The sequence below is a fragment of the Callospermophilus lateralis genome, chromosome 1 (genome assembly GCF_048772815.1).
Source record: "Callospermophilus lateralis isolate mCalLat2 chromosome 1, mCalLat2.hap1, whole genome shotgun sequence".
Classification (NCBI taxonomy): domain Eukaryota; kingdom Metazoa; phylum Chordata; class Mammalia; order Rodentia; family Sciuridae; genus Callospermophilus; species Callospermophilus lateralis.
In genome coordinates, this window is record NC_135305.1 from 149,173,365 (window position 1) to 149,195,656 (window position 22,292).

Consider the following 22,292-nt stretch of genomic DNA (forward strand, 5'->3'; position numbering starts at 1 on the left):
TGAGTTGCTTAGCAACTCATCTTTGCTGAGGCTGGCTTTGAACTCACCATCCTCCTGCCTCAGCCTAGGGAGCTACTGGGATTTTAGCCTATGCCACTGGACCCCACAATGGGTACTATTTTAAAACCCATTGAATAGCTGAGAAAAATGGAAGTTTCAAACCAAGGTCTCAGTGAGTAAGGGGTGGAGAAAATACTAGAACCTAGGGTTGCTGGTTACCAAAGCTACTCCTAACCACACTGCAACACTTCCAATGAGAACGTCTGATTGCAACACACTGTCCACTTACAGGGATTTTGTTTTCATTTTAAGGTTCAAAAGGTGGGATGAAGAAATGTAGGTGCACAGTTGCCTTTGGCCCAGAAGGACTAGCTCAAATCCCTATCTATATATCATTCCCAATGCACCAGGACTGGGCTGCTAACAGCTTGCAGGAAAGAATGCAAAGCCTTGCAGGAGGATAATTTTGCAGAGAGCACTAAGAAAAGGATTTGCTGTTTACCTGATGGCAAGACAGACTTCCTTCTGAATTTCAGGACAGATTTGATCTTTTGGTGCCATCAACAACTGCCATAGAAGCAGTCCTGACCGTCGAATGATGTCTCGGTTCCTTTCAGTTTGTGGGCTGAAGAAAAATTTAAACACCACCTACAGAAACAGAAGGGGTATGTCTAAAAGTGCTCATTCTACTGGGGATAAAATTATTCTCCTGAAGAAATCACATTTAGATACTCTTGTAAGTAGAAAACTGGGTAGATTATTAACTGCTATCTCTTGTGTAAAGGTATAATTATAGTAAATATTTTACATATATTAATTGCAATGAGCTAGATATAGCAATATTCTGTTAATTGCAGTGAAATGAATATGATTCTAATTATATGACTAAACAGTGGCAAAATGCAAAACAGGAATGTTATTGAATTCTTACTCTGGTAGAAATTAGCTGGCTAAAGCTGAGGTTTGTGTTTTTTTCTCTACCACTTTCTTACCTCACATCAGTGTTATTTACCTGAAAGACAACGAGAATGCAGCGTATGATACAGGTATCTCCGTTAACCATGGCCTTCTCCATGATGTCACAAATGCTGCTCAGATGGTGGGCTTCAATTGGATGTTGCTTGCCCAAGACACTTGTGATGGGAAGATTGGGGTTGGTGGCCAAGAGATTGAGCTGGTGTATGCACATGGCGCCAACGTGGTGCAGTAACTGGTTTATAACCTCATTTGTGGTTATAGCCTCTTCTAGAAGAGAAGACGGAGACTTGGTGAGGAAAGATGTACTACAGATGGCCCCTGAGGAACAGAGCATGTGTGCACAACAATCAGGAAAGACTACTTGACTCCTGTCTTTTCCACTGCTGCTGGAGAACAGAGGGTTCCACCATAGAGTGCAGGGGTGAAAACACTTGGGAATTTCAATTCTTTAAGAACAGAAGTAATTACCACTCATTGAGCCTGTTTTTTTATGCTGGGCAATGGGCTAAATGCTTTTCATACATTACCCTACAACATAGTTATAAATAAGTGAAAAAATAAAATTTCAGTCTGAGCATATGAGAGAATGGGAATCCATATACCAATATATGAAAGACTTCTAGGTACAGATTTTGAGAAAGAGAAAAGTAGGGAGTTTGTTTTGACATGTTTAGATGGAAATGCTTACTAGATGACCAAGTAAAGGTGAATGCGTAGTCTGGAGTGTAGGCAAGAGACTTGAGAGCCACTAATAAATAGGTGACTCTCTTCTCTTTGCTATTTTTTGTTTGGCTGGTTGGTTGGTTTTTTGGTTTGTTTGTTATTTTTTGGTGGGAGGGGGGACAGCTTTCTGAAGATATAATTTGAATACCATAAAACACAATTCAAAAATTTTTTTAAAATTTTTTTTGTTGTAGATGGACACAATACCTTTATTTTATTTATTCATTTTTATGTGGTACTGAGGATCAAACCCAATGCCCTACATATGCAAGGCAGGCGCTCTGCCACTGAGCCACAACCCCAGCCCTTAAATATTTATTAATTATGGTAATGATTAGGATATTTGTCCACAAATTCTCTGATAATATTCTTTCTAGGAGGTGGACCTTAGTTCCTCTTCCTTTGAGGGTGGTCTGGACTTAAAAACTTGCTTCTAATACTGCATATGGAAAGTGAAAAGCAGTAACTTCACAGTGGAAGAGCCTGGTAGACATTACTTAAACAAAAGGATCAATTTTATTTTTTGCAGTGCTGGGGATACAACCCAGGGCTTCACACATGCTAGGCATGAGCTCTACCACTGAGCTACAGCCCCAGCTCCAGGTGATCAAATTAAAAATCACTAGTAATAAATCAAGTTAACATGTATTCTGGAATATAATGTAACGTGAAGAGGACATCAGCTCTGTTGTAATTTTTCTTCGATATCCACAACCTCAGTTTAATCATGAGAAAACATCAGACAAACCCAAACTGATATGCATTCTTTGTTCCAAGTTTTCTGATTATTTTTCCCAAATCTGTTGCTGAGCTACTCTAATGAATGTCTCTTTACTTTTTAAATCCAGAATTTCCATTTTCTTCTTTTTGATTTTGTTTGATTGGTTTTTGTTTGTTTGTTTGTTTGTTTTTGATGTTGGAAATTAACCACCAAGCTAGGCAAGTGCTCCACCACGGAGCTACATCTCCAGTCCTAAATAATTTCTTTATTGAAGTTTTCTGCTTGTTCAGTCATAGTATCATATTTTAATCTTTTCAGACATGGTTCCCTTCAGTTCTTCAGACATATATGTATTACGGCTGCTTAACGACTACATGTGCTAAGTATAATATGCATTTCCCTGCAGTGTATGTTTACTGATTTCTCTGCTCAAGTCGTTTTTGAAAGCCTTCTTTCTTTTTTTCATTTATTTTTATTATCTTATTTATTTATTTATTTAGATTCTCTGCCACAGTCCGGCTGCAGTTTATTGTAAGACAACAGAGGTATTTATACATTCCACACAGCTTATCTTAATTAGCATAAACTAGATACAGCAGTCAACCAATAAGGAATCTCCACACTTACTTCACAAACCACTTCCTCTGCAAAATGCCAGGTGCCATCTTGACTTGTTTTCAGACTCTAACAGTTCTAGGGATTGAAACCAAGGCCTCGTGCATGCTCAGTATGTGCTCTACCACTGAGTTACATCTTCAGCCCTTGTTTTGAATTTTAAGTCTAGCTTCCCAGGGGATATCCCTGTTTGTTGTCAACCAACAACTGGTACCGTGAGCCTTGAGCCAGTAACACTTCCATCCTGAATGGAGCTATGTATTTTGCAAGAAGGCATCAAAGTTCAGGCCTTGTTACACTCCATCCAGTTTCTACTTTCTGCTGGGACATCTCACATCTCTGTATATCTATGTAGGCTCATGTTTTGAGCAGAGACGTCTGAACAGTTGGGCCTCTCCCAGCCCTCTCTGTGTAGATGTGCAAGGAGCTTGTCAAGGTCCCCAAACCTCACTACTAAATTTCTAGCTAGCATGCTGATCTGCTGCTTGTGCTAACCAGGGTCATAATTTAAGCTGAGCCACTGGCCTTCTCTATGTGTCGCCAAAGCTACTACTACTACTGGTGTGGGATTTTTCTCTGCTCTGCTCCAAATCAAGTCAGCCCCTCTGGCAGCAAAACTACTGCTTTTCACAGTCTGTCCCTTCCCCCAGGTCTGCTGTGCTGAACAAACTTGAATGGGGGATGGGAGCAGTTCCAGCTAAGATCACCACAGGACTGGAGCCACTTCTCAATTTGGTGTGTCTTTGACCAATTTCCAGAGTCTGGTTGTTTTTAACAAATTTGTCTGCTTTAGGATTGCTTTATGGGAAGTGAAACTGCTGAGCTCTTCATTCCTCCACACCAATCTAGCTGACTTTAAAGTCACAAGATTTTAAGAGAATATTAAGAATTTTAAGAAACAAAGATCCTTCATAGGTAAATCTAAGTTTAGCTATGAATAAGTTGTTATCAATGTAAAGCATTATAACAGCATATAATTCCAAGCCAAATACAATAATAAACTCTTACATTAAAGTTCTGACAATGGAGGGACCTATGGATTTCTCTTTGAAAAAGTCTATGGACTACTTCAAAACCTCTGTTTATTTACATACTTATTTAAGCATAAACCAACCTTTCAGGATCAAGATAACAAAGGATTGTGGGTTCCTCAGTTCCAAGGGGAGGCTGGGATGCATTTGTCAGTGCTCCATGTCCCTACCTACTTAGGTGCTGCTGCAGTCTGTGGGTGGGATCTTAGTGCAGGACCAAGAGTGCGCCTCACCTTTAGGCTCAGTGATGATGTGGCTGACTCCCAGCCTCTGGCACACATAATGGAAGGCTTGATTCCCAGGATTACACCACTGATCAATGTAATCATTTGAGCATGTCCACAGCATGTTGTTCACTGTATCATAACAGGCACCTGTAGAGTATAGACATTATTTAGTTGTTGTGTAGCCAGCTGCCTGTACACATGTTTCTTACAAGCACTACTAAAGAATGGAAGGGTAAGGATTCTAATGCTGACAACCACATCTCTGCTCTCATTTCCTTGGCAAAGCACTAGACTGGGACTCAGCAAGAGGCCAGGATTTAATTTTCAGTTTTGCTTAACTCCTATGTGAGAAAGAATAAGTCTTGCAAAGCATATAGTTCTTAGCAACTGATTTACATGTGACCTACTTCCAAAAAGGGTTTAAGTGGCTTACATTAAAAACCTAGGTAAAAAGAGGACCAACTAACAATACATACAACAAAAAGCCTTAGTAATTAAGCCTAAAACTTAGACATGAGCCTCCTAGGAGTCAAACAAAGAAAATAATGCAACATAGTACATCACGTTCGTGCTCTACTAAGCATATTCTTTACAGGAACTTTTTTATGGCAGAAACTTTGAGAATTTGTTGTAGGCATCATCATACCTAAGAGACAGTATCTTCAATAGCAGTTTATGCAGAGAATTTTACATATGCAATTTCTTATATTAATTCCTCAAATTAAAGAGTAGTATTAACAAAATTCTTTTCAGAAAAACTAGAATGCCACAGGAATTGACAAGATATTTCCAAATTGCAGAACCTTTGAATTTTCTAAGGAAACATGTGCATTTATTTCTTACCCAATCCTGGTACAAGAGCACCACGCCCCAGTGAACTTCCAGCAGCATCTATGAGATCCGCACGACTTGTGAACTGACCATCCGAAATATTATACACCAAGCTGGAGGCTAGGACTTTGGAAACAAACAGTAAGCTATTTAATGAGCCTAAAGACTACTTTTCAAAGATTGTAAGAGTTTGCAGATGAAGTGTCCCCCAAAGACTCATGTGTTGAAGTCTTAGCCCCACAGGTGGAGCTTGTAGGAAATGACTGGATCCTGAGGGCTTCTGACCACACCAGTGGATTCATCCACTGATGACTGAATGAACTACTGGGAGGTGGTAGAAACTGAACATAGTGGGGCACAGCAGGGAGGAAGAAAGTCAGTGGGGGTATACCCTTGGGAACTTTATCTTGTCTCTAGTCCCTTTCTGACTGCTTCCTGGCTACGATGAGCTGAGTTCTTTCCTCTGCCATGCCCTTCCACCAAGATGTTCTACCTCAACTCAGACCCAAAGCAATGGAGCCATTTAATCATGGACTAGAGCCCCTGAAATGGTGAATCAAAGTAGACCTTTCCTCCGTAAAGTTGTCTATGTCATGGCAATGAAATGCTAATACAAAGACTTTTATTAAAATCACATCTTTTTTGTTGTTTTCTACTGGTGATAACAATGAGGAGGCAGAAAATATGCAAGACCACTAAAATAAACTATCACCACAATATCTTCATAAATTTAAAATTCATTTGGGCATGGTGCACACCCAGTAATGGTCCTGGGTACTGGGGAGGATGGAGAGGACCACAAGTTTGAGGCCAACTTTGTAGCCTTTCTCAAAATAAGATCAGAAAGGCTAGGGATGCTACTCTCTGGTAGAGCACCTGCCTAGCCTACTGAAGGACCTGGGTTCAGTCCCCAAAAACCACAAAAACAAACAAACAAAAATTTATAATGAAATGTTTTTTAAAGTGTTTTTAAAATAGTAATTACATCATGAAAGTTTTTTCAACATGGATTATCAAAAGGGCAACTGCACGAGTAGTTATGATTATTAACCTCACAAGGCAGCAACATTCACAAGAAGCTTCACTTTTAAGTTGGTGCTCAGTAATGGATGGTAGACACACAATGGCTCAACTGCTCTCCTTCAAAGTCAGATTTGACACTAGCAGGTACTTAAGCCTCTACCCTTAACACAGGGTGGAGGAGTGTTGGAAAGCAATGGCTTCAGGTTTTTGGGTTTGAATACCAGCTCTACCACTTCTGGGTGACCCTGAGAAAGTTACTGAATCTCTCAGGGTCCTCATCTATAAAGTGGAGATAACAATAAAAGTAACTACTTGACACTGACTGTGAAGATGAGTTTAAAACATGAAACCTATGTGTTAGTTACTAGTAGTGACATCCTGTTTTCTTCCCTATTTTAGAACATAAAATTCTGGCACTGTGTTTCTTGAATGTGTTTCTTCTTCTTGTTCCCATCACCTTAGTGATCCAGATCCTCATCCATCTGATTTGAGTCATACCCTAATCTATACTCTTTCTTCTCTATTTTCTACTATTCCACACTGAACACCAACAAAATTATCTTCCCCCAAATCTCTTTTTCATTGTGCATATTTGCTTTCCCTCCACTTGACCACTTCTAGGAGTAATACCTGTTTTCCATGCTTGACACTCAAGACCTCAGGGAGTCTCTCCTTCCTGTCCCACTCCACCATGATCCCTTCTTTGATTCTGCAGCATGTACATCTGCTCCCCATGCTTTGAGCAGTGAGACAGCACCATCTACCGTCTTCTAGTTGTTTCACACATCTCTACGATTTCTCCTGACTAGACTAGGAGCTCCTAAAGGCAAACACCAGTTCTTCCTTATACTGAACAGCTCTCACAATAACCAATGTGAAACATGGCACAGAGGGAATTTAGCAACTACCAATTTGTTGGGCTAAAACAGAATCACTGCGTCAACTATACCCTCCTTAAAAAACATGGCACCATTTAGACCTGCTTTAATCAACTGTGGCCAATTTCAATAGAATGAAAAAACATGCTAAGGAGACTAAAAAAGTTTAATAGGATTAATGGCCAGCAGAAAGACAAATAGCCCGATTTAAAAATGGTCAAAGCATTTGAATAGATATTCCTCCAAAGAAGACACACATAGCTGGGAGCAGTGGCGCACACCTGCAATCCCAACGGCTCTGGAACTGATCACGAATCCAAAGCCAGCCTCAGCAACTTAGCGAGACCCTGTCTCAAAATAAAATATTTTAAAACAGGCTGGGGATTATACTCAGTAATCGGTTTCAATCCCAGGTATCAAAATAAATTTTTTTTAAAAAAAGAAGATATTCAAATGGCCAATAAGCATATGAAAGATGTCTAGCATAAGCAGGTGTGGGGCATCAGGCACTCTGCATGCACAAGGCTCAATCCCCAGCACCAAAAATAAATAAGTAAATAAAAACATATTTATAATAAGCTTAAACATTCGATATTTAAAATTTTCCCCTGACTTATAATGACATTGATAATTATTATTTTGTGTTATCAGAGAGTTATTGCAAAAAAAGTGTTTAAGAGAGTAGTTTAAACTAATTAATAAGAAAGTCTTAAATTTCAGAGTTTGAGATAAAACAGGGAACGTGTCATAAATGAAATTCACTTACTTTTTAAAGATGACAAGCCACTTGTTCCACCAAAAAGAGAACGAGTGGCTGAGCTGCCTGATCCCCCTGGAGGTGGGACCAGCATGACCAGGTATGTGCCACAGGTATAAATGGGTGTCTTCCGGAGCATTTTCAGAGGTAGCCCACAGCTAGTATTTGCTGGAGAAGAAAATAAAAATGCTGAGTAAAAATACCTGACACAGATTAATTTGATTATCAGACCAGATTAGCATATAATGAAGGAGCCCCAAACCCAAACAAAGATACACCTAAACTTACTAATGAAAAAAATAATTATTTTCTTGCTTCAGAGTCTGACCAAGACTCCTATTATATGGTATAACCATTTCCTTCTTTTTTTAATATTCAATTTTTATTTATCAAAAAAAAATGAGTGGGGAAATTCTTCCAGATGGTGTACATCTTGTTCTTCAAATTTTGACTTTAAGATTATTAATGTCAGTTAATGATTTTTGCCTGAATCAGTCTTTATCGTAATTACTGAAAAATTATTTAATTACTAAGTTTTTTTCTTTGTCTCAAGGTCTGATGAATTCCAAAGCCAGGCTGGATCAGAAGGACTGTGCGGGACCTTTGGTGCCTGTCTCTGCCTCCTGAAGTCCTGTTTATAATTTTTTATCATCTCCAGAAGGCTTGGCTTAAAGTCCCATCAGGAGGGGACACTCCCAGAAAGACTTAAAAACCTTAGGGACCAAGGTGATGATATCAAATATGCTGGATTTGTCTCTATGTTCACCATGTTCTAACTTGAGTTGCTGGCCAACCTGGTGCCACTGGACTTTTCTGTTGAATAAGCCAGAAGGATCCAATTCTTCCTCGGTAGTAATTTCCAAGTGCATCTCCTGGCACCTTGGTGATGACTGCTGACTCTCAGTAGGTCACTGATGCAGGTGGCAGGACATCTGGCCAAACTGAGTTCAGAGTTAAGTTCTGTTTCTGGCCTGAATAAGACACTGTTCTACATACGTATTTCAGAATACAAGCTTCCTGCCTTGCTCTTGGGGATCAGCCTTGCTTCTGTTTTCTCTTAAACACTTTTAAACTCCACACAGATGGTTAACAGGAACTGAGAGAGGGCAGAGGATGAAGCATACTGCCAATGTGTCTATCAGGTAGAACCAGAACTAATTCTGCCCTACTTCCACTAATGCCAAAGTACTTTTCAGTTTGTGAAGGAAATTGGTTACCAGCAACAATGTTACCATTATAATTTGGATCTAAAAGTTTCCCCAAATGCTCTGTGTTGAAGGCTGGGTCCTGTAGTAGTGTTCAGAGGTAGGGCTTTTGGGAAGTGACTGGATCACAAGGGCTCAAGTTGGTGCCATTTTATGTGTCTTCTATACCTTGATCTGTGACAGAGACTTTGTCCCTGAAGCTGTTGGAAGGATTCATCAGGTTCTCTTTTTCTATGCACACTAGGTCTATTTTGAAACCAAATTAGACTCTGGTCTCAGGAAGCTGATTTCCTTAGCAAGCTGTTCTCTGGAATGAATCCCAGGGTAGGGGTTGTCCGTGAAGGCCTTGATGAGGGTATGTAACTGAGGTGGCACAACACTGTCTGACCTCTGAATCTGTTCCCATAGGTGATCTCACCCAGGGCCTTGACTTGATTCCAAAGCCTCCTTAAATTCTGGCATTATCTGGAATCAGTGCCTAGCTCTGTGACTCTGAAACCAAATCTGGATTCTTGCCTCTTCAGTGCCGACTTCCAAAACATACTTTAGTTTGGTAGTGTAACTTTTGGTTAGAGGTGTTGATAAGAATTTTCAGCAGCTCTTCAATGAATTTGGTGCAAATGTGCCTACAATTCATATGCACAGGCTTGAAGAGCTATCTTGCTCCAGTTGGAAAAGTTTTGATGTCTAGGCATCCATCTAAGAACTGTTATGACCATTTCTTGAAGGTGTTCCCAATATTCAATTCCTTCATGATTCTAAAAATCCTTTCAAAAGAATGAATCCTCACATGGATTAAATCTCAAAATAAGAATCCTACTTGTGTTCTCCTGAGGAAACTAATACTCTACTAAATATTCTTTTTCTTTTCATTTTACATAGAACAAATTCTTGATATATTTGTGATATTATATTAATTACAAATAATTTCAAATATGTAATCAACCAGAAGTTTCAACCTACTAAAAGCTTTCACAACATCTATCACAAAATAATACCTACATAATTTATGATAATCTATTAAACATATTTCTTTATTCATGTTCAGTGGCATAAATAATCATTAATAAAATAATTCTTATTTCTAATCAAGAGGTATAAAGCATACTACAATCTCCCTTATTGGCACAGCTGAAATGTGATGTGAATTTTTTTCTGTATTTCTTACTGGCACATTATAATTATACATAATACATACTATTGTTACATATTCAAACATGTACATGATATAAAAATATAATTTGGCCAATATCATTCCCTAGTATTACCCTTTCCCTCTCCTACATGAAGTTTCCAAAGATGTTTTGTTTTGTTTTTCTTATGGCGCTGGGTCTCGTGCATGCTAGGCAAGCACTCTATCACTGAGCTGCACCCCCAGCCCTGGAGTGAATTAAGGATTGTCCATATATTAGCCTAGTAAAGACGGATGATGTCAACAGAAAATGAAGCAGAGCACTTGACTTGGGTAACGATCAGGCTGTAAAACAGAACTTATAGCTTAGATGGATGTCAAATCATTTTCAGATAGTTTAGATCAGAAAAATGAGTAAAGTGAAACCTAATCTGTCTGATATTTGAATACTTGTACTTCTAAAAAGCACCATTAAAAAAAAAACTGTATCTCCAAATATATTATTAATTCAGGACATAAATTCCTAGCATAAATTTTCATAAATAAGAAACCCCTGGGCTGGGGTTGTGGCTCAGTGGTAGAGCACTTGCCTAGCACGGGTAAGGCACTGGGTTATCTCCTCAGCACCACATGTAAATAAATAAATAAAATAAAGGTCCATCAACAATAATAACAATATTAAAAAAGAAAGAAAGAAACCCCAAAACAGCAATGACTGGAGATTTAGCAACTTTGTGGGCTTAACATTTTCACAAAGATGTCTTCTTTTTTCTTTTTCTTTCTTTCTTTTTGTTTTCACTAAAAGTTGTTAATCAACATTCTTATTAACTTGGTAATAGGTGTTAATTTGTCATGGAATGAAACTTCTAGATCCTCTGAATGTTCAATTAATTTTCAAAAGTCCAAAAAAAGAAAAAAAAATTTCAAAAGTCCATTTAAGCTGGTAAATTTTTAATGTAGCAATATCAGATTAAATGAATACAAAGACTATAAATAAGAGTACATGAGATCACATGTTTTGAATACAGATACCAGTTTTAACAGAACTCTAAATATACTTTGGCCTTCTGAGGTCTTTTTTTTTTCTTAATATTGCACATATTTTCTTATCCAACAGATATTCCTTAGTATGTCCATTGTTTAGGTAGGATTCAATTTTCTCCCAACAGACAAACCAAGATCAAGAATTCAGCCTATTCAATGACTTTCTCAATAGGACCCTAAAGCTCAGGAAATAATGCCACAAGTTAATAAATAGGCTGGCATCAAATTAAAAAGCTACTCCATAGCAAAGGAAACAATTAGGAATGTGAAGAGAGAACCTACAGAGTGGGAGAAAATTTTTGCTAGCTATTCTCCTGACAGAGGATTAATATCTAGAATATATAAAGAACTCAAAAAACTTAACACCAAAAAAACCAAACAAAAAACAAAGAACTCAATTACTAAATGAGCAAATAAATTGAACTGACACTTCTCAAAATAGGAAATACAAATGGCCAACAAATATATGAAAAAATGTTCAACACCATTAGCAATTAGAACAATGCAAATCTAAACTATACTGAGATTTCATCTCACACCAGTCAGAATGGCAGTCATCAAGAATATAAACAATATGGTCTGGGGTTGTGGCTCAGCACTCGCCTAGCATGTGTGGGACCCTGGGTTCAACCCTCAGCACCACATAAAAATAAATAAATAAAATAAAGGTATTGTGTCCAACTACAACTACAAAAAAATAAATATTAAAAAAAAAGAATACAAACAAGATGTTATAAATGGATCTGGAGACTATCATGCTAAGTGAAATAAGCCAATCCCCAAAAACCAAAGGTCAAATGTTTTCACTGATAGGTGGAAACTAAACCACAATAAAGGGAGTGGGGAGAAGTCCAGTAGATTAGACAAAGGGGAATGAAGGGAAGGGAGGGAGGATGGGAATAGGAAAGACAGTAGAATGAATCTAACATAATTTTCCTATGTACATATATGAAAATACCTAAGTGAATACCCTACCATCGTGTACCCACAAGAATGGGATCCTAATCAGAACAAGATATATTCCATGCTTAAATAATTTTATCAGAATGTATTCTACCATCATGTATAATTAAAAGAACCAATTTTAAAAAGAATACAAATGATAATAAATGCTGGAGAGAACAGAGAAAAAGGAACACTTTTACACTGTTGGTGGGATTGTAAATTAATACAACCACTGTGAGATATCAGTATGGAGGTTTCTCAAAAGACTAAGCATGAAACCACAGATGACCCAGCTATACTGCTCCTCAGTATTTAACTAAAGAATTACAGTCATCAAAATACAGAGATACATGCATACCCATGTTTATATAGCAGCACAGTTCACAGTAGCCAAACTATGGAACCAGCGTAAGTGTCCAACAATAAATAAATGGAGAAAGAAGATGTGGTTCATATACACAATAGAGTTTTATACAGTCATTTAAAAAAATATTCTGGCATTTGCAGGAAAATGGGTGGAACTTGAGAACCTTATGTTAAATGAAATAAGCCAAACTCAGAAGGTCAAGGTTAGTGTGTTTTCTCTCATATGTGGAAGCTAGAGAGGAAGAATGAAAAGAAAGGTGGGGGATGATTACATGAAAAGCAAAGGGAGACCAACAGCATAGAGGAAGGGGATGAGGAGAAGAAAAGAGGGGAAAGAAGGGGGAAGTGCCAGGGAGGGTATTGGCCAAACTATATTGTTATGTTGTGTGCATGTGCTGATATGTAACAACAAATCCCACCATAAAGTACAACTATAATGTACCAATAAAAAATGTGGAGGAAAATAAAACACTTCATTCATCCTGTCATGAAAATATTTACATAGGTGAAAAAGAACTGCCCTATGAAAGTATTTCCTGAACTCAAATTACACACTCATTCAAGTTATAACTATTAATACTTTCTCACTTATGTTTAGTATAAGCAAGGCCTGAGGCAATACAATAATAACCTTAAATTCTAATAAAAACTAATAAGGATTTATTTAATAGTCTTTAATGAATGAACCATAAATATTTTTATTTCCTAGTGTTTCAAACGCTAAAAAGATTAAAGCATAAAACTGCAATAAGTTCATATTAAGATACATTTTTCTATATATGGCATCTTTTTCTAAATTTATCTTTTACTTCATACTTCATGATTTGTCATAAACCAAGGCAGTTGATATATAAGCTGTGAACTTTCTTAGAATAATTGTTCTTAACTTTTTGGGGGGTGTTGAAAATCAGATGAAAGTTATGATGGACATACATGAAACGTTATTTAAAACTGGAAGAGCATGTTTATGAACCCATTATCCTAATTAGGAATTCCTGCCTTCAAGGAATAGACAGCGTTTATAATGATACCTTTTATTTTTAAAAAGGTGAAAAAAGAAAACATAAATTTGGCTTTAATTGCATTTGCATTAAGAAACCCTGGAAATGCAAATAAAATTTGATAACTATAGTTAACTAGAGGGGAAGAGCACAGAACAGATTACCTCAGTGGGAATAAGACTTCTGGGCATGTGGGTTTAACATTTTCACCAAGATGTTTTTAATAAAACACATTCTTATTAACATGTTAATAGGTGTTAGGTTACCACACTGTTTTGACCTTCAGACTTTGTAAATATATCATCTATCTTAAAATATTAAATGATAAAAATTAAATGATAAATTCTAAATAACAAAATCTCCATTGTAGACAGTATATCTCTTGCCTGCTCAAGATTGAATTTAGTGAACATAATGCTAAACATCATCTTTCACATTCATGAATCATACACTAATCATGAAATCAATTAATGTATCCCAACAGTAATGATGGTAAGATATTCACAGGTAAAGCTAGACTGTTTTGAGTTATTACAGATTCATATGAATTCATGTCCACAACCCACAACAGGAGTTAATCTGGAATGAAACTGGACAATGAGGAGAAGATCATATAAGATGAACTCTGCAAAGTAAAGCACTTCAGATGGCACAGAGTAAGTGCTCAATAAAAAGTTGCTGAATGGAACCATCCCAAGAAACAGGCCTGAAATGGCAGGGCCACCTACCTGCTTGATCCTCTTTCAGCGTGTTGGAGATGGTGGAGCCGGTCAGGGCTGCGAGGGTCGCTGATGGGGAAGCTCTATACCGAGAAAGTCTACTCAGAAGCATCTCATTAATGCTTTTGGCAGACTCACCCTCTTTTCGCATTAGAATTGTACGTTCCTGAAGTGGGTTGGCTACAAATACACCATTTTCAACCTGATATTTAAAGAAAACAAGATCCTGAAATAATATCTGTTTCCATTTAGTTAAAAAATTATTACTTGATATTATCGTGACCTCGTTGCTTAAAAACAATGCAAAATCTGCATCTGAGTACACTTACCCCTCAAAATTTAAGACCTCCACAGAAATTACTGCCAACAAAAGGAAGGCTATGTTAAGTCTGAGTGCTCTCGTTTTTCATCATGGCCTATATTCAAAATGTAATGAGCCAAGTTTAAATTCTAGGAAAAGTTGTTGATTAAAATTCCTTTGACTCAATTCTACAGGCAACACTCACTAATCATGAGCCTCTGACAGGTACAAGTAAGATGAGAGGAAAACAAATCAGCCTTTGATTTACTGCTAAGAGGAGCTATGAGGTTAATGCCTTCTTGAAATACAGTTGGTGGCTAACATCCAAATTCTCCACCAGCAGTGGTTCCCATGGGACCAGCTGCTTGGGTGCTGGCAGAGCCACCAGGAGGGAGGCAGACTTTGCTGGGAACACACCCCACTTCACCACCACTGAACCCAGCAGTTCTTTCATTCATCAACTGATTATTCCCCAGGAAAATCTCTGGAATTATGATGCCAAAATTCCTTCACCAATCTGGAGCTTGACTTCCAGCAGACCACCTGGCTCTCACTTTTTCTTCTTCCCTGGCTTTCCTTCTTGATAAAAAGACCCTGACCACTTCCAATATCTCTTCCTTCTCATTTCTCTTCCAACCCAAGAATCTTCAGATGCAGCTCACTCATTCTTCGAGGCTGACCTTCCACTCCTGCACTCCCCTCCTCCTCTTCCTCATCAGTGTCCCCTTCTCTACAAACTTTCTTCTCTTTCTTTTTAAATATTCACAGGTCTCTGAGACCTTACACAAGACCTTGGTATTCCCTTAAAATACCACTTCCATTCCCTGTCAGATATCTCAAATATATCCACTGCCCGCTCTAGACTGAGACTCCTGGATCTGGGGAGAAACAGGCCCCACCTCTGAAGGTAGGCAAGACTGGCCTGCGGTGGTGGGCTGAGGAGACAGGAGGAAATGGAAGTCTTCAGAAACCAACAGAAAGTGAAGCAGGAATGCAAGGGAAAGTTGGTAGCAGAGAAGTTGGAGGCGCCCAAGGCAGCGATACATACAGAGACGAAGCGTTCACGAGGACTTCTTAGAGAGTGGGAAAAAGCTGCCTGTTTCCTTACCCTCTGCTTCCTATTTGTCTGAGCTCAGCACCCTCGAAGGAGCAGACATTTTGATAGCCCACCAGAAACTTAAAACCAGAACCATCCACCTTCTTCTGGACTTCCTTGCAGACTGAGCGTGGCCAGCCCTCTTGGGATTCTCTGTCCCTAGTCCTGGTGGTGGAACAAGATCCTGGTTTGTTTCTTCACCCATGAGCACTCAGCTACAGTAAGGCACTCACTGTGCTACCTTGTGGAGCCAACCCAGGATGCGCCGGCCCTCCTCTCTTGCTGCTGCTTCCACATCTCAGCTTGCTGAAGTGGTGCTTGTCCAGGGTCAGCCCTAGCCTCTAGTCCTCAGACCCTCATCTGGACACTATCCCTAGACCTTTCTGTGGCTGGCTCTTTCCTATCATTCAGGACTCAGGTAGAATGTCACCTACTCAAAAAGGCCTTCCTTTATTGCCAGTCTGAAAGAGAACCTCCTCCATCCCCCAAGCCAGATCACATCACATCGCTTTATTTCGGCACAGCTCTTACCAGTCTATGGAATCATTTTGCTCATTGGCTTGTTCACTGATAGCCCTTCTCCTGCCCTGACTGCATGCTTGCTGCCTGAAAGCAGAGATCCTGCCTCTGCCTGGTCTCCATAAGGTTCCCAGTACTTAGGAAACCTTCAAAAAAACACTGAATAATCGAATCGAGGCTCTCTCTAACTCAACCTACCTTTCTGTGGCAACTCTGGCATTTTATCTACAGATCCATCCTTGCCACAAAGATCTAGCCCCACCTTTTAAATTTCCCCCAACACCCCTCATTGACATTCCTACTTGAATAACCCCTTGTCACCTAAAATGTAACATACCTACTTCTTGCTGCATTGCTTTACCCCTGCCCTCCTGCTGGATCAACATTTAGTGGTCTTAAGTCTATTTATGTTGCACAACTCTAAATATAACCCTGCAAAGACAGCCAAGATAAAAATCAATCACTTTAAGCTTGGCATTCAAAAACATTACCCATCTGGCCCTATGAGAAAATCAATGGATAACTTTAAAAAAAAATGCATTATTGTGTTTGAGTACTTTGAGAATATTGAAAAGAAAGACTGAGGGTTGAGGCTGTAGCTCAGTGGCAGAGCACTTGCCTAGTACGTGTGAGGCACTGGGTTAGTTCCTCATATAAACAAATAATAAACATATAAAAATGGTATAAAAAATACAACAACTCAAAAAATTAAGAAAAAAACTGATAAAGCACCTTTGAGAAGCAAGGAGGATTGGCACACATGGCCAATTGCTGGGAACCTCTACTTTAGCAGAACAGCTCCTCAGAGGATAACAAGCACTGGTTTAGGAAGGAGGGAGAGAGTTGAGTGGGGTGAGGAGCAGCACAGTGCTGGGAGTGACAGGAGGCTGCCCTGCTGGCAACCACATGGGTCCAAGACACTATCATCTCGAGCTGGATGACTGGACCAGCCCCGCAACCAGTCTCCTGCTTCAATCTGGCTCCCTCTTCAGCTGCCTCAATCAACCTTTCTCACTACATGGCCCTGTCCTCTGCCCCCTGACTCTAGGCCCTGTTACTTGCTGTGCACTACCTGCCACTTCAGTTGGCCAAGACTATCCTAGTTTGAGCACTGAAGGGTCCATGCCCCACAGATCCCTCAATCCCAAGCAAACTGGAATGGCTGGCTACCCTGTGTATCAGTGGCTGCTTCTCATAGTTTAGGTCTGGGTTCAAGTGTCCTTCCTTGGAAAGTCCTCATCAGTAACCCAAATTAGAGTAGCTCCCCTTTCCCATCCACTATCACATTAGCTTGTTCAGGTGTCCAAAAATATGGTTTTTTTCCCCCTAATTACAAAGTTAACATATGGTCTCTCTTGGAAATCTCAAGGAGAGAGAGAGGGAGGGGGAGGGAGGGAGGGAGAGAGAGATCGAGATCATAAGTAAGAAAATAAGCCTGCAATGGTGGCTCTCAGCTATAATCTCAGCTACTTGGGAGATTAAGGAAGGAGGATCCCAAGTCCATAAACACTCTCAGCAACTTAGTGAAATTCTGTCTCAAAAATAAAAAGGGCTGGAGATATGGCTCAGTGGTAGAGCACTCTGGGTTTAAATCCCAGTGTCACAAAAAAAAAAAAAAAAAAAAAAAAAAGCAAAAAGCCCCATTATTCTATTTAGGGATAGGCAGTAAATGTTTTAAGTTCCAGCATTTAAAGAAACCAAAGTTAGCTTTGGATACCACATGTTATTATTGGGATCAATAAAAGGATGCGTCACCAACTTTTAAAAAGAAGACATCCTGGGCTGGGGTTGTGGCTCAGTGGTGGAGCGCTTGCCTAGCATATGTGAGGCACTGGGTTCAATTCTCAGCACCACATAGAAATAACAAATAAAATAAAGGTGTGTATGTATGTATGTATGTGTGTGTGTGTGTGTGTGTGTGTGTGTATATATATATATATATATATATACATATATATATATATAAAGAATACATTCTGAATCTCTTCCCTTTATGTCCCCCAACATGACTTCACCCTAACAATGTGCTCTCTACCTGGTCCCCTGCAGTAGCCTCCTACTGATCCCATTCTTGCCCCCTATTTATGCTGTGTTCTTTTAGAAAATGTTTCATTATGAAATTTTTCACAATACAAAAATAATTACAATAATTTTTTAAAAATCCATTTATACATCATCTGGATATGAGTTGAAAAATACCATATTTTCTTCATATATCCCAAACATCATGTTATTTCACCCTTACATGTTCAATATGTATTCCTATAAAATATATTTTCTTAAATGACTACAATGTAATCACACCTAACAAAGTTAACAATACTTCTTAACATGTAATTTTGAGTCCATAAATTAGATCCAAATAAAACAATTAGAACAATATACACATTATATACATTTGGTTCATCTTTTTGGTCTCTTCTATGGTCATTTTGCTTCTAAGAGTCTTTATATGTGGCTTTTGACTATTCTTGACCCAACAGCTACAATAAACCTTTAAAACAAAATACTTTTTTTTCTGCTCAAAACTCTTGTCCAAGAGCTTCTCATTTCCTTGGAATAAAATCCAAATAACTTTCAGGTCCTATAAGCAAAGGGCCTGGCTGCTCCTCCCACTGTATCATCCATTGCTCCACTCACTCTCTCTTCCCTCTACTTGAGCCACAAAGCTCTTCCTGCTGTCCCACCCTCAACAGGCCAAGCACATCCCTGCCTCAGGGTGGCTGCACAAGCATTTCTTCTGTCTATAATGCTCCTCTGCCTGGTCTCACAAGCCTCATTCCTTGATTTCTATTCAAGTCTTAGGTCAGATATCACCTCCTTAAGACAGGCTCCCCTGCCCATTACCTAAAATAGCCCACCTCCCAAAAAAATCATTTTTCTGTTACCTCACTCTACTCCATCTTCCTCATGATACTTATCACTGCTTGAAAGTGGATGCCTATTTCCTCTACTGGAATATAAGCTTCAGAACACTATGTTCCCAGCTCCCATGACACTACCTGGCATGCAGAAGGCCCTCCTCATTCATACCATTCATCCATAATGTTGAAGAGGTATGAATGAACAGATTCAGAGGTGGCTACTGAAGGACATGCTCAGGACTCATGGGAGTAAGGTTAATTTGTATACAGTGGGCTAGGATCACAAGCCCTCCACAAACTAAAGATGCCAGAGGGGGAAAAAACTATGAGAAGGTTGTGGAGGGGATTTGAATATCCAATGAGGAAACAAGAAAGATGGTCACAACTTCCCTATACCAGCTCAAAGCAGCAGCATCTGTCCTGCTTGTCACCTTTGGAAGTCAACTGCAGTTACAAGTTTCCAAGAGAGAAGAAAACAATCAAGCTACTGTGAGTTTGTCACTGTGGGAAAGAGGTAATTCTCTGCAAAACCAAATAAAACTAACAAACTACCAATCACAGATGCCCCAACCTGAGGTACAGACCAGCTAACCAAATTTCTAACATGGGCTCTCACCACCAACCTATTCAGATTTTCTCCTCAGGGGACAAATTCCTTCTCTACACCTGCTCCTGTGCTCATTAGATCAAGTCCTCTACCTCCATTAAAACCTTGCCACAGCTGGGCACAGTGGCACACACCTGTAATCCCAGAGACTCAGGAGGCTGAGACAGGAGGATCGTGAGTTCAAAGCCAGGCTCAGCAAAAGCGAGGCCTGAGCAACTCAGTGAGATCTTGTCTCTAAATAAAATACAAAATAGGGCTGGGGATGAGGCTCAATGGTCAAGTGCCCCTGAGTTCAATCCTCAATGCCCCCGCCAAAAAACCTCACCACAATGAATTTTACTCTCCCCTCTCTAATCTCCCACAGTATTTTTTTTTTTTTTTTTGGCAAATCAAGAGTAATACCAGGGGGCTGGGGATGTGGCTCAAGCGGTAGCGCGCTCGCCTGGCATGCGTGCGGCCCGGGTTCAATCCTCAGCACCACATACAAACAAAGATGTTGTGTCTGCCAAAAACTAAAAAATAAATATTAAAAATTCTCAAAAAAAAAAAAAAGAGTAATACCAGGCTCGGGTATTACTCAGTGGTAGAGAGATTGCCTCTCACATGTGAGATCATGGGTTCGATTTCCAGCACCACATAAAAAAATAAACAAAAAAGATATTGTGTCCTTTTTTTTTTTTTTTTTTAAAGAGAGAGTGAGAGAGGGAGGGAGGGAGGGAGGGAGGGAGGGAGAGAGAGAGAGAGAGAGAGAGAGAGAGAGAGAGAGAGAGAATTTTTAATATTTATTTTTTAGTTATCGGCGGACACAACATCTTTGTTTGTATGTGGTGCTGAGGATCGAACCCGGGCCGCACGCATGCCAGGCGAGCGCATTACCGCTTGAGCCACATCCCCAGCCCCTATTGTGTCCATTTAAAAAAAAAAAGAGCAATATCAAATGATAGTGGCCAGCACTGGAAGGGTACCTCTGCTGTTAACTGAAAAGGGAAAGGAAGAGGAGCAGGTCTGGGATTAAAATCAGGAGTTTAATTGGTGGATATTTAGCTTCAGGGGACTATCAGACCTTCAACTATAAATTCTACTATTTTGTGCACATACAAACACCCACATTAATGTGCACATAGTTTTTCAGGGACAGGTTTTGGCTAAGAAGCAATTTTGAGCATCCTCAGCAAGTGGAGGTGCTTCCGGAGACAAAATAAGATGAAATCAACTGAAGAGGAAGAGCAAAAAAGCAGATGAAAGGTGTCCTGGGTACAAGTCCTGGTGCTCATGATTGTTAAGAGTGGGGCAGGCGAGGCTCAGAAAGAATAATCAATGAATTAGATTGCTATGGTGGCCACAAGCCAGGTGAAAACAGGATTGGGAAGGAGAGATTGACCCTATTAAATACTGCTAAAAGACCAAGTAAAAAGAAGGCTGAGTTGACCACTGAAGTTAGCAATGTGGAAGTCACTGGAACCTGGTAAGAACTGTTCAGTGATGTGATGAGGATACGAGACTGACTGCAGAGGTTCAAGAAAGAATGCAAGTAGATAAGATAAAACAGTAACAATAAATCCATTCCAGAGTTTTGCTGTATGTAAAGGGTGGGTATGGTGGAGAGAGCTGTTTCTGTGCATCAGTATATGCCTGGGGAATGCTGATCCACTGAGAAAGAAAAGGTGTAAACTCAGGAGCACAGTTGAGAAGAAAAGAAAAGAAAACCAAACCCACCCCCTACCTTTCTTCTCCCATAGCAGGTTCTGAACCTAGCTTATTGTACTACACAATATAACTTAAAAATTAATCTGTTTCACTCTATGCCTCATACTTTTTAATGACTACACAGCATTCCATTCTGAGAAAGTATCAGAGGCAGTATGCTAGATACCTATGTTCAGCTCCCAAGGTGGCATTTTAGGAAAGCTGCTAAATTAGTGGCCATTGATGACTTAAAATTATTTTAATTATTTTATTTTTTAAATTTTGAGACAGAGTCTTGCTAAGTTGCCCAGGCTAGCCTGGATCTTGAGATCCTCCTGCACTAACCTCCAAAGTTGCTGAGATTGCAGGTGTGCAAATCTACCATGCCCATAAAAAAAAAATTAACAATGAAATATCTCAAACATATGAAAAAAGAGAAAAAAGGATGATACATGTCCATATGTCATCATCCAAATTAACTATTACAGATATTGCCATACCTGTTTTGCCTACCCTCTTTTTGCTCAAATATTTTAAAATGTATTCCAGACACCATGTGGTTCTACTTCCAAATACTTCAAGAAACATCTCTAAAAATATACACTTTTAAAATGTAACCACAATGTTAATTTACTTAAATTATTTAAAAATAAACTAATTTCCTTAAAAAATAAATTAAGACTAATCCTCTGGTTTCATCTAATATTACTAATACTTTTATATTCAAATTTCAAATGGTCTCCAAAAGTTCTTTTTAGTTGTTTTTTACAGTGTTAAGTTTTTACAGTTGGTTTGTTTGATTCAGACTCGAAAAATGATTCAAAGGTGCTTCTTTTAACCTACAGCAAGCTCCTTCCTCCCTAACTTCTTATTTCACACTGCGGGCAGGGCCTATTTTAGTTGTTCCATTTCCTCTAGGGCAGGTATGAGCTTTTGATTATATAACTACATGTCTAAAAATATCTTTATGTTGTCTTCACAATTGATTAATACTTTGGTTGAATACTGACTTCTGGGTTGAAA

The 22,292-nt window shown here is 39.1% G+C and overlaps 1 protein-coding gene across 8 annotated transcripts in view; it reads right to left on the reverse strand.

Moving 5' to 3' along the window:
* The window catches only part of Hectd4 (HECT domain E3 ubiquitin protein ligase 4), a 172,052-nt gene that overhangs the window by 89,750 nt on the left and 60,010 nt on the right, over window positions 1-22,292 (reverse strand). For all 8 annotated transcript variants that reach the window (XM_077108969.1, XM_077108967.1, XM_077108968.1 and 5 more), the window contains exons 8-13: window positions 14,206-14,398; window positions 7,794-7,952; window positions 5,139-5,252; window positions 4,302-4,442; window positions 1,013-1,245; window positions 503-648 (exon numbers count right to left, since the gene is read on the reverse strand). In XM_077108969.1, the coding sequence (XP_076965084.1) occupies window positions 503-648; window positions 1,013-1,245; window positions 4,302-4,442; window positions 5,139-5,252; window positions 7,794-7,952; window positions 14,206-14,398 (986 nt within the window). The remainder of the gene's footprint in view (window positions 1-502; window positions 649-1,012; window positions 1,246-4,301; window positions 4,443-5,138; window positions 5,253-7,793; window positions 7,953-14,205; window positions 14,399-22,292) is intronic.